General features: G+C 40.0%; 1 protein-coding gene across 1 annotated transcript in view; it reads left to right on the plus strand.

The window, feature by feature from the left end:
• The window catches only part of Pde7b (phosphodiesterase 7B), a 308928-nt gene that overhangs the window by 281328 nt on the left and 9587 nt on the right, over positions 1-18013 (plus strand). The window contains exons 9-10 of the mRNA XM_013026804.1: positions 9910-10001; positions 15602-15746. Of these exons, the coding sequence (XP_012882258.1) occupies positions 9910-10001; positions 15602-15746 (237 nt within the window). The remainder of the gene's footprint in view (positions 1-9909; positions 10002-15601; positions 15747-18013) is intronic.

Consider the following 18013-nt stretch of genomic DNA (forward strand, 5'->3'; position numbering starts at 1 on the left):
AAGGCTAGTGCTCTACCACTTGAACCACAGCACCACTTCCAGCTTTTTTCTTTTTGCTTATGTGGTGCTGAGGAATCAAACCCAGGGCCTCAGACATGCAAGGCAAGCGCTCTACCACTGAGCCACCTTCCCAGCCCTTGAGCTATTTTTTAAATGAGAAAAAATGCTAGTTATATCAATAAAACGAGCTATTTTTTCCCAGAGGAAATTTATCATCTGAACTGTTAGCCTGGTCTCAAATAGGAAAGAGGAAGATATGGCAATGGAGAAATTGGAACACTAGGCTCAAAATCAACGCTCAAGATATTATCTTTGTCAACCACCTACTCAGTTGGTCTTATGATCTCTTGGAAGCTGTCTTCCAATTTTAAGGATCAAAATCGAAACAAATCAATATCACATCATATCACAAACACACACCCAGTATCCTAAAGCCACTAGAATAAAAGCTCAAACTTATGTGAAAATGGCATCTAGTAACTTTAGGGGGTTGCGGTGGGGGGGAATTAAGATAGATGGAAGGGATGAAACTGATCAAGGTGCACTGTACTCATGGACTGATATGCTAAACTGAAACCTCTTGTACAACTACTTAATGATAATTTTTAAAATAGATTTAATTTTAAAAAGCTGAAAATCAGCAAAATCGAAATTCTACATATTGAAAGTAAAAATTATTTTTAACAATCTGAAAATAATATAAAATCTTCAATTTTGTCCAATAATTGATACCTTACGACTGACTGTAATTGTTCTTTACCCACTTTACGGAATTCAAAATAGATAAGGATAATTCCTTATTTTAAAAATCTGGAAAAACACAAAGTAAATGACCAGTCAAAAATAAATAAAGGGGTCTGGGAAGGTGGCTCAGTGGTAGAGCGCTTGCCTTCCATGCATAAGGCCCTGGGTTCAATTCCTCAGCACCACACTAGCAGAAAAAATAAATAAATAAATGGCTGGGAAGGTGGCTCAGTGGTGGAGCATGCACCTTGCATGCAGGAAGCCCTGGGTTCAAGTCCTCAGCACCACATACACAGAAAAAGCTAGAAGTAGCACAGTGGCTCAAGGGAGATAGTGCTAGCCTTGAGCAAAAGAAGCTCAGGGACAGTGCCCAGGCTCTGAGTTCAAGCCCCAGGACTGGCAAAAAAAATAATAAATAAATAAAAATAATTGTAAAATCCTGTTCAGTAAATAATATAACTAATCTTTATTCAACACTTATTATGACTGTGCTAAGTCATAATAATACTTAGCACAAACACTGTACTAAGTACATTCTATGTATTATCATGCTTAATCTCCACAGTAGCCCAGTGAAGTGGTATTATTAACATGCCTGTTCTTCAGAAAGCAGGTAATTTCATACTGGAAAATTTCAAATACTCCTCCTGATTAAACAGCTAATTAATGGCAAAACTGGAATTAGAATTAAAATCTTTTATCTGCAGAGCTAAAGTGCGTAAGAACTATACACACTGCCTATGCTACTCATACTGATGACCTACTACGTGCAAGAAGCTAAGTACTGTCCTCCAAGTCCTCCTTCTAGAGAGGGAGAGAAGAGCATTACAGACTTCGATAAACACTTTAAAGTATATGGCTGTAAAGAGTCGTGATGGGAAGACAGAGAGGAGAGGGAAATTGTCCTGCAGATGAGTTAGAGAAGGTAGGTGATGGAGGAAGAATAATTTAAATGGAGCCTTCAAGTGTGAGTACTATTTTAAATAAGAAAGATGAAACGTGGACCTTAGGGTCAGCACCTGCCTTATTCCTTTCAGCTTACTATGTACACTTCTTAGTAGGTGAGATGGAATGGCTCTGCCAGCAAGTCCCCTGCTCTTAGAATACTGTCCTGGACATGTCATTGTTAGGTGTATATTGTGTTTCTAGTAGAAATTGCAAATGTCTTGTACAGGACCTGACCTGTACAAATCACTCTGTGTTAAGTGTAGGAAAAAAAAAGGCATAATCCTTCCAATTTTCGATCTAAGACAAAAAGCCATCCACTGAATAAGTCATGAGTGACATACGCTATTTTCAAATCTTTAACAATGTAGCCTTTTAACTACAAGGGTGATCAAGGGCTTGTTATCTGAAACATAAATGGACTTTCCGGAAACCATGTGCAAATTACAGGCTGTACCTATATACACATTTTCTTAGGAAAAAGAATCTATTGTCATGTTTTAAAGGGAATTTCAAATTCAGGAAATCAGAAGAACCATGGTAACAAGTGAAATAAACATGTGTACATACATGCACAAAAATTATATACTCACATGCACAACAATCAACAAGTATACCCTCGGGAGGATGTTCCAGGAATTCTGGGGCTTTGAGGACGCCCTGTGCGTGACTGCACTGCAAGCCAGCTTACTATAAATGAGATAAAATGCAAGAGAGCTTCCTCTCCCTCCTGTTGGCTGTGCTCTTTTATTTCGGATAAATAGGATCATTACATAATGTGCACATGTGTTTCTGCCCTGAGATAAAGAGGGAGCCAGTGCAGCAGGAGTGAAGGTCAGGTCAAAGGCCACCTTCTCATTGTCTGCTGTCTGGCCCAAGCTGAACTGCCAACCAAGTTCAGCCTGAAGGCCCCGCAGATATTTCCACCTGACACTTTGCTCATCAGACTGGAATCCAGCCAAGTCTCAAGGTACACCAAAACAGAAGGAACATTTGAGAATTCTTACGATGTATCAGCCTTCCTTGCATTTCTCCTCCCACTACACACACACACACACACACACACACACACACACACTCACACACACAAAGTAAGCATAAAATCATACACTTTCATTTCAATTTGAATTTCAATTGCTTTTGATAGAGTCCAACTATATATGAACTAGACATAGGTCACACTACATTAACCACATAATGAATAAAATTATTCCATAAAGAATTATACATATGACATTCTATGATGTCTTGCAGAAGTTTATATCATTTTTCTAAGATGGGCATGCTAGAACACTTGTAATCTCAGCTACTTGGGAGGTGGAGGAAAGAGGTTCACAAGAAAAATTGGGAAGACCCTATCTCAAAAATAAACAAAAGGCCCAGGGATATGGCTCAAGTGATATTACACTTACCCAGCATGCATGAAGTCCTGGGTTCACTCCCCAGCACTGGGGGAAAAAAATTACCATTTTTTTCTTTAAAATTACCTTCAGGCACATAGAGGAGTCAGCATTTTTAACCCTTTCTTTTCTATATGACTGAGTCACAAACACAAGCAGAAGCAGGAGGAATGCCTCTTCTGTATAGCCCTGTGATCATCAAATTGCACAAGCTCATCTCTTCTACAGAATGGAAGGTGTAATACCAAAATAATAGTCAAATCTGAGAAGGGAGCCTTGAGTTTGATTTTCAGTTCATGAAGAGATCTAAACCCAGGCCTGCCATGGGGGCAGCAAGTGACAATTCCACACACTTTGCTCTGAGGCCAAAATCCTGGGGTAAAATAAGAGAGACATCATCAAACAAGGCCGTAAACAAGACAGGGCCATAGGTCTTTCAAGGGTCAAAGTCTGTTCAGGATTCAAGATGTTTCTCTGCCTCTGTGATGTGGAGTGTCACCAAGAAGATGACTTGATGTGTAAGGGGAGAATTCAGTAAGATCCATTATTTCCCAGAATGCTGAGGGGCAATTAAAAATGAAAACACCCATCACATTCCTATTGTGGTTTTTCTTTATCCTCTGGATTTAAAAGATGCAATAACTTCTGGCTCCTCATCTGCAACAGACTCAGTTTATCAAGATCACTCTAATCAAAGAAGGGGTCCAATAAATAGAAGGGGGAACCAGTTTAAAGCTCCTTGTACATGACCAGGCATGGTGTGGTAAAGCACTCTTGTAATCCCAGCTACTCAGGCAGCAGAGATAGCGTCAGGCTATCTCCAGACACTGGAAAAGGCCGAGACTCTATCTAAAACTAACTAAAAGCAAAAAGGGCTAGGAGCATGGCTCATATGATAAGAGTTCTGGTCCCTGAGTTCAAAACCCCAGTACTGACAAAACAAGAGAAGGAAAGGTCCTTGTTTGGGAGTGGCCATGCTAGATTCTTCTTAACAGATAACCTCTTGACTTAAGCAGAAAACCTCTGTGATTGGTTTGTTAGATGTCAGACGTGTTTCTCCTAGCCAGCCAAAGAATTGCTTTGTTCTTATCTTAGGGTGGGTCTTACTTCATAATTCAAACAAAAAGGAAAAAGGTTTGCCTTTAGAATTGACAAGATTGGGGGGGGGCGTTCTTCCAAATTAAAACTTTAATAAGCCTTGTAGCCACAAAGCGGGGTATTTCCTCTTTAACCTTGATTCTTAAAACTGCTCCAAGTGTGTTGTTTGAAACCCAAGAACATTTTACCCCTGGGTAATGTGAAATTGCTGAGCGCTGCTTTCCTGTGGACAGATGGGCAACCTGTGGTGTCCTCCCAAACCTGCTGGGACTTCAGCGGGAATCACGTCCCCCTAGAGTCCCATCTCTGTGGCCACTTCTGGTGAGTTCCGAGCGGCCTGAGCCACTGTGAAAACCAGATGCGTCCTGTGAGCGGAGGGCCGTCTCTATGCTAGCTAGGGAAATTGGCTGAGCCAATTGGCAGGCTATTGACTGGCCTGCGCCCAGCCTCTGCCTCACCCCAATTCAGAGCAGCTCGCATCCTCCTTCCCCCTTTCCAGGGTTGAACCCTGTCTCTGCAGCGCAGCCAGAGAGAGCACTGAAACTCCAATGTGACCACATGCATTCCTGCTCACAATCCCACTGCTCCCAAGAGTGAGCACGTAGCCCAAACGCAGTGGGAACAGCCCAGTTCTCTAGGTTCTCGTCTGAGCCCTGCTTTCCCTCGCAGCCAGAATTTCTTCACACATCCATCGTCAGGTCGACACTACTTTCAGTTTCCCAAACAAATCACTCATTCCTTTATCATTGCTCAAATGTTTACGGAGGGCTTAATGCATGCCAGGTGCTGGCAGCGCTGAAGATGAGCAAGACAAATAAAAATCCCTCCTTCCCCTCCTAGGGAAAACAGAATAATAAAAGTAAAATTGGCAGTCTATGTTAGAAAGTAATCGATTCTATAGATGAAAAATAATAACAAGCCAGGGAAGGAAGTTGTAAAAGTCCCTCCGTGTACTATTCACAGATGTTTTTCCTTCTGCCCATGGTACCCAAATGCTGTGTATTTTGCTCACATATAATCTACAACATAGTGCGTTGCTTATAATCTCAGACTCCATAACTTGCTCCTCCTTTATTAAAATTGTCTTTTCTCTTTTTTAATTGTCTTTGAGTAGTTGTACAGAGGAGTTGCCATGTAACAAAGCAGCTTATGAATACAATGCATTGTGATCAAGGTCTTGCCTTTCAACATTCTTGTCCATCCCTTGCCCCACACCCCTTTCTTCACTCTTCTTAATTTTGTAGGATATATATTGGATTCTTGACTTATTTCTGTGAAGATATTCTTAACTCTTCTCTTCATTTATCCTCCTCTTTCCCTTTAACCCCACCCCTTTCTAGTACTTGCTTCCTAGTGTTTTATTTTGCAGAACTTTGCCTTTGCCTTTTCTTTCTTTTCCTTTCTATTTTTCTTCCTTCCTTTCTTCCTTTCTTTCTTTCTTTCTTTCTTTTTTTGCAAGTCCTTGAACTCAGAGCCTGGACACTGTCCCTGAGTTTCTTTTGCTCAAGGCTAGCACTCTACCCTTTAAGCCACAGCACCACTTCCAGCTTTTTCTGTGTATGTGGTACTGAGGAATCAAACCCAGGACTTCATGCATGCTAAGCAAGCACTCTACCACTAAGCCACATTCCCAGCCCTGACTTTGCCTTTCTAAGGAATTACAGTATTTGAGTTCTTCCTTGAATCTACTGTATTTCAGTATACTTATACATTCAGTGCATTCAGTACTGTAGGGCATTTATATGTGCTTAGATTCCACCCAATGCCTTTATTTTTTTAAGTTTTGTGCATCCTTTTGATCTCAAGTTGGCCATCTTTTTATCCTGGGAGCCCTCTTTCCCTCCACAATCTATCTTCCTATATGATTTCACAGCCTCTCTCACTTTTCTTATGACAATATGTGTCAATGTAACTTGCAATTATTTCCTGATTATTCTCAGCACAGGTCTGGTGTTCAGTGAACATCTAATACTGGATAGTATATTCTGACTAAGAGTATACCTAGAAAATTGAATGGAAATGAATTTTAAATTCTTCATAATGATCTCATTTGCATCTTACAAATGACAAATGCTAATTGAAACATTACATCTATAGTCATTTACCTGATCCTGGTTGTCTGAAAATGAATAATGGACTATCAAGTTTTTATTTAAATTATTTAGCCAGTTATGGTGACACATGCCTGCAATCCCAGTTACTCACAAGGCTGGGGTTGGATGAAGTACTTGAGTCCAAGAGTCCAAGATCAACATAAACAACATACCAAAATAAGTCCATCTTAGAAAACAAAAATGGGGAAGCAGACAAATGGCAAGAGGAAGAGTAGGCAAATACAGGTATAATATTCAATATGCATATATAAAAATGGAACCAAGTAACTTGTGGGAGGGGTGGGGTTGGGAGAGATGGAGGGAAATAATAGAAGGGGTGACATTGATCCAGACGCATTGTACTCATAAACTGAGAGGATGACTTGAAACCACTTTGTACAACTACTTAAAGATAATAAAAATTTTGCTGGGTGCTAGTGACTCACGCCTGTAATCCTAGCTACTCAGGAGGCTGAGATCTGAAGATTGCGGTTCAAAGCCAGCCCGGGCAAGAAAGTCCATGAAACTCTTATCTCCAGTAAACTACCAGAAATCTGGAAGTGGCACTGTGGCTCAAGTGGTAGAGGGCTAGCCTTGAGCTGAGGAGCTGAGGGACAGCGCCCAGGCCCGAGTTCAAGCCTCATAACTGACATAATAATAATAATAATAAACTTTTTTATTTAAAAATTAACACAAAAAATATAAAGAGGAGATTTTAATACCCATATTGTAACTATAATTAATATACAAATATAAATTTAATATAATTTAAATTAATGTTTTTTGGGGGGTCCTGGGGCCTGAACTCTGGGCCTGGGCACTGTCCCACAGCTCTTCAGCTCAAGGCTAGCGCTCTACCACTTAAGACACAGTACCATTTCTGGTTTTCTCTGCTTATGTGGTGCTGAGGAATCGAACTCGGGCCCTCATACATGCGAGGCAAGCACTCTACCACTGAGCCACCTTCGCAGGGGGTGGGGCTAAGTCTCATTGTAGGCAGTCTTCTTCTTATGAATTTCCTGCTCTTTGTACCTTGATGTGGTAGCACAGAGGAAGTGCTTGGGAGGCAGGAAGTGCAAGTCTTAATTCCTGCTAACCGGAGTAGACAATGTTCTTCAGCCCTTCCCAAGCTGTGTAGCCACTCTAGGAGACCTGAGCTCTCCTCATTTAGGAATAGAAAAGGCATGGACGAGAGTGAAATGGGGTCATAACAGAGCTCCTGCTTGATGTGCTCCTCCTGTACCTCCTTTCCTCTCTTACTCCCTGGAAACCACTGCACTGCCCTTGCTTCCATCATGACTGCCCAAAACACACTTGCTTGCATAAAGACTCATCTATAATAGGGTATTCTTGTGATCCTAAATTCCACTGCCTTTCATCCTGTATCAGCTTCCATGCCCGCTCCATTTTCTTCCATTTTCCTGCTGCTTCTCTCCAAATATGGTCTCACCAGCACATTTCCCAAGTACCCTGGTGTCCTGTCTGCAGGAAGATTATTAATGAAGATGTTAAGTCAGGCTGGCATAAATAACAATGCTTTAGGCCATCCTCCTGACATTTTTGTTCCACTCAACAGGGATCTAGTGTCATTTGTCATCAGGTCTTGTTACAGTTTTCTGGTCCCTTGAAAAACTCACATGAGAGCATTCACTTGTTCACATCTACTTGAATTAATCTTGCAAGCAAACTCATAAGTAACTGAACTGAATGTCACTGCAGGATTGAGCATCTGTTACATCACGCTAACCTATCACTGTCTGCACTCATAAATCTTTACAATCAAAACAAATTAGTCTAGCATGTTATTTCTAACAAACTTTCTCTTGTGTTGTGTGTGGCTCATGCCCAAAACTAGATAATAGACCAGTGGATGAAAGTAATAAAATCTCATCACTGGTTCAAAAATGGCAAGTTGTGAATAAAGAATAATGATTCTTTGGCAATGAGAGAGATAAAGAGCTAAGTAATAGCCATACAGGGAGGAGTGTGAGGCACAGACTGAGAAAAATTCATTATAATGAAGTCCTACAGAGCAATCTTTGTCTGGTTTTATTCTTATAATTCATGTTTGACTTACCATCTATTTGTGGTAAAACATGTACATGGCACACTTTGAGAAAATTCACCAATAGCTACAGTTTTTCTGAGTCGGTGTTTTCCTGTATAAAGCCAGATGTGTTGTTCATGAAGGTTCTCTTTTCATTTGCTGAAAAGGGTAAAGGTTATATGAATGATCTGAATACAGTAGAAGCATTAAGAAAGGGGTAATTTATGCCACTCCTGGTTCCATTGAGTGTTCATTTGTGAGTGTGTGTGTGTGTGTGTGTGTGTTGCTACTGGGGCTCTACCACTTGAGCCCCAACTCCACTCCTGACATTCTCTTTGTTAATTGTGCTGGCTTCCAACTCTCATCCTCAGATCTTAGCCTCCTAAGTAGCTAGGATTACAGGTGTGATCACCTGTGCCTGCCTATGTCCATATTATTTTACAGGCTCACCCCTGTAATCCTAGCTACTCATCTGAGGATTCCTCCCCCCACACACATCAGCTGGAAACATTCTTCTGCTTTTTGTCTCTGATTGTGACTACTCTAGATACTTCATTTAAATCAAATTATACAGTTCGTCCTCACTTGTAAAGAACGTTACCTTTTCATATTTTTGGTAAATTTATAACTGCTCTTATAACAACATGACAAACAATTAAGAAAACAGGTAAGAAGAAGGATGTCTGGAATGGAGAGTTCTATTCTCTCTCTCTCTCTCTCTCTCTCTCTCTCTCTGACTCTCCCTCTCTTTCTGTGTGTGTGTGTGTGTGTGTGTATCAAATATATCAAGTCAGCAGTAAGATCATAATATTTGCTCATCTGAAATAAGACACAATGGGTTGTCAGAGAGACTCACTATTTAAAGGGCTAGTTAAATGTTCAGATAGGAAGCATATTTATAATAACAGCAACATCAAAGGGGAGACTGAACATAGCAGAGGTTCCCACATGGCAACAAATACCAACATAATCAAATAAGGAAAGCCACTGTAGAGTCCAACATATAGACCTAATGGATTCAACGCCAAGATTTTGCCTCCATGATGGTGCTTCTCAAACTTTAGTGGACATTGAATCTCCACAAGCTTAGGAATCTGAACTGTCACGAGCTGCCCCAGGAGGTTGTAATCAAAGTTGAAAGTCAAGGTTCCGTGCAGGTGATTAGATCCAGGGGTGCTAATGCTGGCCTCTGCTCAGTTTAGTCAGATAATCTTGGTTGATGTCATGACCACAGTCATGATCCCAGGACTACCTGGCTTCAAGTGTTTCCCATAAAACTCTTCTACCTTTAGTGTTGTCCAACCAGGCTATGGAATGCTTCCCACAAAGGCACTGGAAATACAGACCCTCACTCAACGGGGCAGTAGAGCCTCTGCAAGGCTCTCCCACTCTGCCTGCCTGGTCATAACTCTGAGAACAGGCCTGGAATGGCTTTCAGTTTGGATTTCCTTTCAGGTCTGTCTCTGTATCACCAGCTACAAACTGGCTGAAGAGGAGATGCTGGCCACCTTGGCACTGGTTGCCTTTCAAGATTACTATCTGCTCCTCCCTCCATGAGCGTGTTTCTTTTCTTCCTTTGCAGAATATGTCTGTGCTGGAGAATCATCACTGGCGATCTACTATCGGCATGCTTCGAGAATCAAGGCTTCTGGCTCACCTGCCAAAGGAAATGACGTAAGTGTTGCTGAGATAAAACAAACTGATGGGCACTCAGTAAAGATAAGTGGTGTCCAAGACCCCCTGCGTGAGTGGCAGGGGACCAGGCCTGGCCCTGCAATGGCTGCATGCATTTGGTTGTCTAACAGGAGACTCTGTGTCAGGTAGCAATCCAGAAACCAGACTCTGTGTGTGCTTAGACAGTGAATGACCTAAAGTCAGGAAAACGAATACTAAACAATTCTTGGAGTCCACTGTCTTCAACATCAGCACTCTGCTTTGCCAAATTCCTGTCTTTTATGTTAGCAAAACTGTCCCCCTGTTTAGATCCAAAGAATAAATATTTGTCAAGAAAGAACACAGGAATTCTCAAGCTAGGTTCAAGACCAGTTCAATAAAGTGTGTTTTGTAATTGCCACTCATAGCAAAAGTAGCAGTCAAAAGTTCTTTTTGGTTTGTTGGTCTGTTGCAGTACTAAGGCTTGAACTTAGAGCCTTGAGCTGAATAGATAGACACACAACCACTTGAGGCACACCTTCAATCTCAGAAGTTCTTTTCTAAAATGCCTTTTGTGATCTGATTGGATTGTCGTAGTAATCTTTTCAACTTTACCTTGCCTAATACTGCTTACATTTTTAAATAGGAGAAAATACATGACTTTTCCTGGTCTACTGTCTTATCAATCCAGCTTGGTGCATAGATCAAACTGTACTAACTTCAAGGCTATTTCCTATACTGTCCCCCAAGGCTACCTCTGCTTCCCATCTGCTTAATGAAAGTGTACAGAAGCCATGGGAGCCAGGTGAGGGGCAAAAATAGATCACTGCACCCTTTCTAAGGACAAGCACTGAACTTGAAGTCAAGGACCAAGTGAGTTTTCTCCATAGACCAGGCAGCAGGCTTTAGGGTGGTGGCTTTGTTCCTGGTTCTCTCTACCATCTCCTGCTGTTTCCTAACACCCAGCGATAGATGGATATATGGAATTTGCGGTTTTCCTAACTTTTTACCCTCATAACATGGTGTAAAAATGTGTGCCCTTTGCCAGAATAATGAACTGCAAAGACAGAAAGAATGAAATGCATAAAGAACAAAGGCTGAGCAAAAAATCAAGTAAGGAGAGGTAGGGGAAGGGTGGAGGTGAGAGGGATTAGAGATAAAGAAAAATGAAAAGGAGGAAAGGGAGAAGACAAAGAATAAAAGGGGAGAAAAAGAGGCAAGAATCCAAGTTTAACCAGACTTGGTGATTGCCTAGGTGAACACCCACATTAATCCTGCTTGTTAATCACTTCATATTTACTTTCAGATACTCTCCCTCATCTATATGGATTTTGAATAAAATACCATTTATATCACTGTCTTCCTGAGACACTGTGTTATAAATTGCTTTTGCTAGAAGAATAATCATTCAACAACAATTGAGAAAGGACTTTATAACAAAGGTTATCATCATGATCATCATTATTAATTCTTCTATCCTCATGCACACATGCTCTTAAATCATTTTATGATTTAAAGAAAAACAAGAGAAGTTAACTATAGAAACAAACGAAAATGAAACATAGAATTTGTTTGAATTCTATGAAGTTACTGTTTTTGAAGTGCCAAAAACAGCATAACATTAGCAGTTTCAGATGGTTCAATCTGATTCAAAGAGGAAAGGTGGAATCCTGACAAATAGAATAGCTCATGTTCACCTGGTTGGCTAATTCCTTTCAGCCATTTTCAATATAACCATGTTTTAGCAAAATGAGGGAATTTAAAAGTCTGTGGCAGCCAGGTGCTGATACCTCACGCCTGTAAAACTCCAGAGGCTGAGATCTGAGAATTGCAGTTCGAAGCCAGCCTGCCTGGGCAAGAATGTCTGTGAGACTCATCTCCAGTTAATCATCAGAAAATGGGAAGTGGAGCTATGGCTCAATGTAGTAGGGTGCTGTCCTTGAACAAAAAAGCTCAGGGACAACACCCAGGCCCTGAGTTCAAGCCCTTCAACTGACAAAAAAAAAAAAAAGTTTGTATTCTGATGTTATTCACTACTATAAACGTTTTTCCACACCATTAAATTGGTTACTTAGGTTAAAAGTATTTTGTTGGCCGGGCACCCAGTGGCTCATGCCTATAATCCTAGCTACTCAGGAGGCTGAGATCTGAGAATTGCACAGTTCAAAGCCAGCTCAATCCTATGAGACTCTTATCTCCAATTAACCACCAGAAAACCAGAAGTGGTGCTATGGCTTAAGTGGTAGAGCACTCGCCTTGAGCTGAAGAGCTCTGGGACAGTGCCAAGGCCTAGAGTTCAAGCCTCATGACCAAAAAAAAAAAATTATTTTATTGGCTCTATGGCATTATTATGCATAAATTGGAGTTTATTGTTTGAAACTAGGTGGTTAATAAATTTTTTCATTACAGTAACATTCCACGAATGGTTTTAAGCATATATCTCTACCCCAAACTATATTTTCTAAAACCAAATCTGTAAATAGAAATTATTGCTCAGATTATTGTCAAGTTGTTTTTTTTCAAAAAGCACTGTATCTAATGTTTCCATTAAGGAGTTATAAGAAAATACGACCATGACATATCATCTACTTTGAGCTTATCCGTTTTCATATTTTTAGATATTTACAATTTTCACACACACACATACACACACATCTTATACAGAAAGAATTTTAATTCAATTACTATACATTTTTAGGTAGTCACATTGAAAAATTTTATATAGTTAGTGGCCACTGTTATTTAAAGAATAAATTTTTGTGTTTGCTCATTTTTCTGTCTTCAAATCAGTATTGTGCATTTTAAGGTCTTTTTTATATATTATGTAGAGTAACCTTTTTTCTTTTTCTTTTTCAGTAGTGGGGTTTAAACACAGAGCTTCGTGTTTACTCTGCTTGCTTGTTTATTTAGCTGGTACTCTATCACCTGAGCCATGCCTGCAGCCATACCTTTTACTGATTTTTTTGGAGACAGAGCCTCACAGACATTGTTACCCAGACATACTTTGAACTGTCCTCTTCTAGATCTCAGCCTCTTGAGTAGCTACAATTATAGTCAAGAGCCACTAGTACCTAGCTTAGTAACCATTTGTTATATATTGAAATATTACTTTTTAAATTTGTCTCAATTAGATTCATGAAACATTTCACCTAAACTAAAATAATTATATTTTCTGACCTTGATGTATGTATTTATATACATATATATTCATATTTTAGAAGAATTTATACATTATTGAGAAATATAATAAAGAAAAAAAATAAACTATAATCCCACTATGTCTTTCCAGGTTTTTTTCTGTGACCATTGGGATCACAGTGTGCATGTGTTGTGTCAGTTAATATAACAATAAATCATGACATTTATATCAATAAATATGTACTTCGTCATGTTTAATAGCTTCACAGTTTTAATGTAGCAGTTTTTGAGCACCTATTTGTGAATTTTTGTGACTTTTTCCTTCCTAAAATGACCCACTATTATAAACACTATGATAAGTGTTCTTACAACAAATATTCTTACTAATTATATCCTTACTAACATTAACTGTGATGAACTGATGGTTATATTATTTTTGCCATCAAATGCTTTTAATCTTAATTCCTAAAGTACCTCCCTGAAAGCATTGCACTAACATATCTACTAAATTGGAGTAGATGAACCTTGGTATCTATTTATTTTATTCCTGGACATATACCTTAGAGAAAACTCTGCTCATACATAACTGGGGGCATGTAAAGATATTTATGAGGCATTTTGCATAGTAGTCAAAAACTAGAAACAAATCAAGTGACCATCAAAAGTAGACATTGTAGCCGGGCACCAGTGGCTCATGCCTGTAATCCTAGCTACTCAGGAGGCTGAAATATAAGGATCACTGTTCAAAGCCAGCCCAGGCAAGAAAGTCCGAGAGACTCTTATCTCCAATAAACCACTAGAGAACCGGAAGTGGCGCTGTGGCTCAAGCAGTAGAGCGCTCACCTTGAGCTGAAGAGCACAGGGACAGTGCCCAAGCCCAGAGTTCAAGCCCCATGACAGACTTAAAAAAAAAAAACGTAGACATTGTAGAATATTGTCATAATGTAATACAATATAATAGTGAATGAACTGTAGCCTACTCATCTACATGAAAGAATTTTAAAACGTATTTTTAAGCTAGAGAAACAGGTTGACCCATTGTAACAATGAGATGTACAAGACACTATGTTGAAAACGAACTTTATAACTTCAGGGGTAGGGGAGGAGAGAGGAGTTGGGAAAGTGGGGAGGGCAGGGATGGTAGGGGAAAAACAAAGGAGGAGGTAACAATGCTCGATAGGAAATGTACTCGTTACCTTACTCATGTAACTGTAACCCCTCTGTACAGTATTTTTACAATAAAAAATATATATAAAAAATAAATGCTACAAATAGATTTTTCTTAGTATGATACTAAAAAAAAAGAAACAAGAGATGGTTTAATACATGTCATATAGCTTAAAGCTCAAAACTATATTGCTTAAGTATGTATTCACAGGTAGTAAAAAGAAAAATTGAGTGAATGCCAGTTCTGGGGCTTGAACTCAGGGCCTGAGCATTATATCTTAGTATTTTTGCTCGAGGATGACACTCCACCATTTCAGCCACAACTCCACTAGCTTTTTGGTGGTTAATTTAGAGACAGTAGTCTCATGAACTTTTCTGAACTTTGGACCATGATTCTCAGGTCTTAACCACCTGAATAGGTAGGAATACTGGTGTAAGCTACCAGTCCCTGGCTAGCAACATGTTTGTAAGTAGCAAGAGGATAATCTGTTCAAACTTCGGGGAGAAGGATATAATGGGGGAAGTAATAGGGAGTATTTTGGGGAACTAGCAGGAAATGCTTTTAACCCAGGGAGTGATTATACGATGCTTATGTTATATTTATTCGCTAAACTATATATGTATGTTCTGTGTATTCTACTTACATATATGTCATTTTTAGAGGTGAATTTTAAACATACTTATAAACCCTTTCTTCTATTACTTAGTTTATACATATGAATAAAGTCTTAACATGCTATTCTTGTAAAATCTGACATTTCCCCTGTACTTTGTATTGACTAATATATCTCTTGCCCACTAGTTGATAATGGTGTCTGATTATCCTTTTTTCCCCCTTTTGGTCCCATTATCTTTTTCTGGACTATGTATTTTGTGCTATTACTGGACCTTTCCACTCCACAGTGAGTCATTGTTACTGTCATCATTATTATGACTATTACTTTCCTCTCTCCATGAAAAGAATTCTTGAACAAGCTCTCACAAAGCACAACCCAAATTCCTGTGATTCTGCATGCCATTTTGTGTCCTGTACACATTCCTATTTGACGTTGAATTTCCCCCCATAGCAACCGTGGGGATGTGTAAACTTCCACCGCCTTGTTCACCTAAGACTTCAATAACTCCATACATGTCTACGACACCTCCTGTCCAAGAGCGGGAGACTGATTCTTGGGCTGTAAGGGACTAAAACCCTGTGTAATAAACAGAAACAAAGGCATAAATGAGATGACAAGCCACCTGTGATGAGAGAATCAATCATCCTCCTCAAAGGGATTGGCTTTGTATGTTTTTCTCTTTCATTCTTGTGGCTGCAGACAGAGTATTGAACAGCAGCTGGGCTCCCTGATTTTGGCCACAGACATCAACAGGCAGAATGAATTTCTGACCCGATTGCAAGCTCACCTCCACAATAAAGACTTGAGACTGGAAGATGCACACGACAGACACTTTATGCTTCAGGTAAACAACAGCAATAACAACAAAAAGCCATTTGCTTTACTGAGTTAAAACACTTGGGGCATGATTGATGATTTTAGCACGTTTGAGGAGTTGTCTGTCTATGGCAGAAGACTGAGTAGTGACTTATTAAAACCTTTGCCACATGGTAAAATTGTTAAATGGTTTTTAGGCAAGCAAAAAATCTAGGTTTTTCATCCATTTATCTCATTTTTCCTTGATCAGTAACTACAAAGCAATCCCTACTGGAAGGTTGCTTGCTTACAACAAGAGTCTATCAGTATTTATTGGGGATGAGGGAAAGATGGATGGTACTAGAGCTCAAACCCAGGAAGGCCTGGCATTCTTAAGCAAGTACTGTACCACTGAGCTATACTCCTAGGCGCCGAGTGTTTACAATGCTTTGTGATTTACTGAACAGTATGATTCCTATGCAGTTTTTCAAAAACTTTTTTTTCTTTTCCAGTCCCGGGACGTGAACTCTAGGCCTGGGTACTAATCCTGGGCTCCTTTATCCCAAGGCTATCATTCTGCCACTTGTGCCGCAGTACCACTTCAGGCTTTCTCAGTGATTAATTGGAGATAAGAGTCTCTCAGACTTTCCTTCCCTCGGGTAGCTTGGAACTGCAGTCTTCAGCTCTCAGCCTCCTGAGTAGCTAGGATTTCAGGCATGAGCTGCTGGCACCTGGCTCAAAAACTATTTCTGTTTTTTGTTTGTTTTTTGGGTCTGGTCATGGGCCTGAACTCTGGGCCTGGGCGCCGTCCCTCAGCTCTTCAGCTCAAGGCTAGCGCTCTACCACTTGAGCCACAGTGCCACTTCCGGCTTTTTTCCTTTTTGCTTATGTGATGCTGGGGAATCGAACCCAGGGCCTCATGCGTGCAAGGCAAGCGCTCTACCACTGAGCCACCTTCCCAGCCCAAAACTATTTCTGTTACTCATAAATATATTGTGTTAGAGTACCACCAAAATTGAAAACATGTAGCTTTCCTTTTCCTAAAATTTACTTAAGTAGATTTTGTTTGCTTCTTTTTATTACTTAAATTCCTATTTTCATCTGAGCCCTACTGCTTTAAACACCAATAGTTATGTTCATTTAAGTTTAATTGAACTGAATCAGATTGAATTGGATCAAGCCCAACAATTTCTATTTTCCTCTGGCAAGAACCTATTTGTGTCAGGAGAAAAACAGGCAGTGTAGGCCTCAAATAAAATTCTGATCTGGAATCTAAGCCAGTATTTTTTTAAGCCAAAACACTAGAGATCTAGGCCTTGCATTTACTGGGCACTTAAGCAACATCCCCAGTTCTTTTGTTTTTAAATCTTATTTCTGAGTTAAGGTCTTATTAATTTTACCAAGCTGGTCTAGAACCCATGATTCTCCTACCTCTGCCTCCTGAACAGCTGAGATTACAAGGCCTACACCACTGAATGCAGTTCCAACCCATCGTAATCTTCCTCTTCCTTTGTCTTCCTTCTTCCCTGTTGGCACAAAAGACTACAAGCCTAGGCCCTGGACTCATCTAGACAGGCCAGCTTTATTGAGGAACTGGAGGCTGATTCATACAAGTCTTCACAGTTTCCCTTGTAGCTGTCCAAAGTGTTCCATCTTTGCCAGGAAACACCCTATTCCCAGCTCTACTTTCTTCCCAAGCTGGTCTTCTAGTCCCTGAATACTCAAAGATTAACCTAACATTTGGCTTGAGAGACTTAAGCCAAGGTATAACTACAAGATTCACCCTGAAAACCTGCATCCTAACATGTACTTATAGCCCTACTAGCTAGGAAACAAATGACAAAATTTGCAGCTTAGCATGATCCACCATTGTCTGAATCCGCAACACATGCCACTATTCTATGATCCCCAAAACTGGTATTGCAGATTTCTTGGCAGGTGGTGGTTAAACAGGAAAATTAAGTTATCTGGGAACTCAGGGTAATACCTCCAGGATCATCAAGCTAGCAAAAATCAGTATCTGATCCAGACGTGTATAAAGTAAGTCAAGACCACTCGGAGTTAGCTATGCAAACTAAGTTTGTGCACCTAAGTTTGAGGTGTGTTGGCATCTTGACTGGCAGTCTGAGTTCATTTCGTTCAGTCATAGGAACATCAATGTAAATACACGTAATATAAATAATGTATACAGTTGGTGTACATAGAATCAATTCCTGATGATCCTCCTTGATCCTGGCCACGTCCCTGCAATCTTGCTCTGCCTGAGAAAGGTGAAGCAAAAGGCTCCAGTCTCCTCCAGGAAGTTCTGTGTTCTTG

This window comes from Dipodomys ordii, unplaced genomic scaffold (assembly GCF_000151885.1).
Source record: "Dipodomys ordii isolate 6190 unplaced genomic scaffold, Dord_2.0 Scaffold97, whole genome shotgun sequence".
Lineage (NCBI taxonomy): Eukaryota > Metazoa > Chordata > Mammalia > Rodentia > Heteromyidae > Dipodomys > Dipodomys ordii.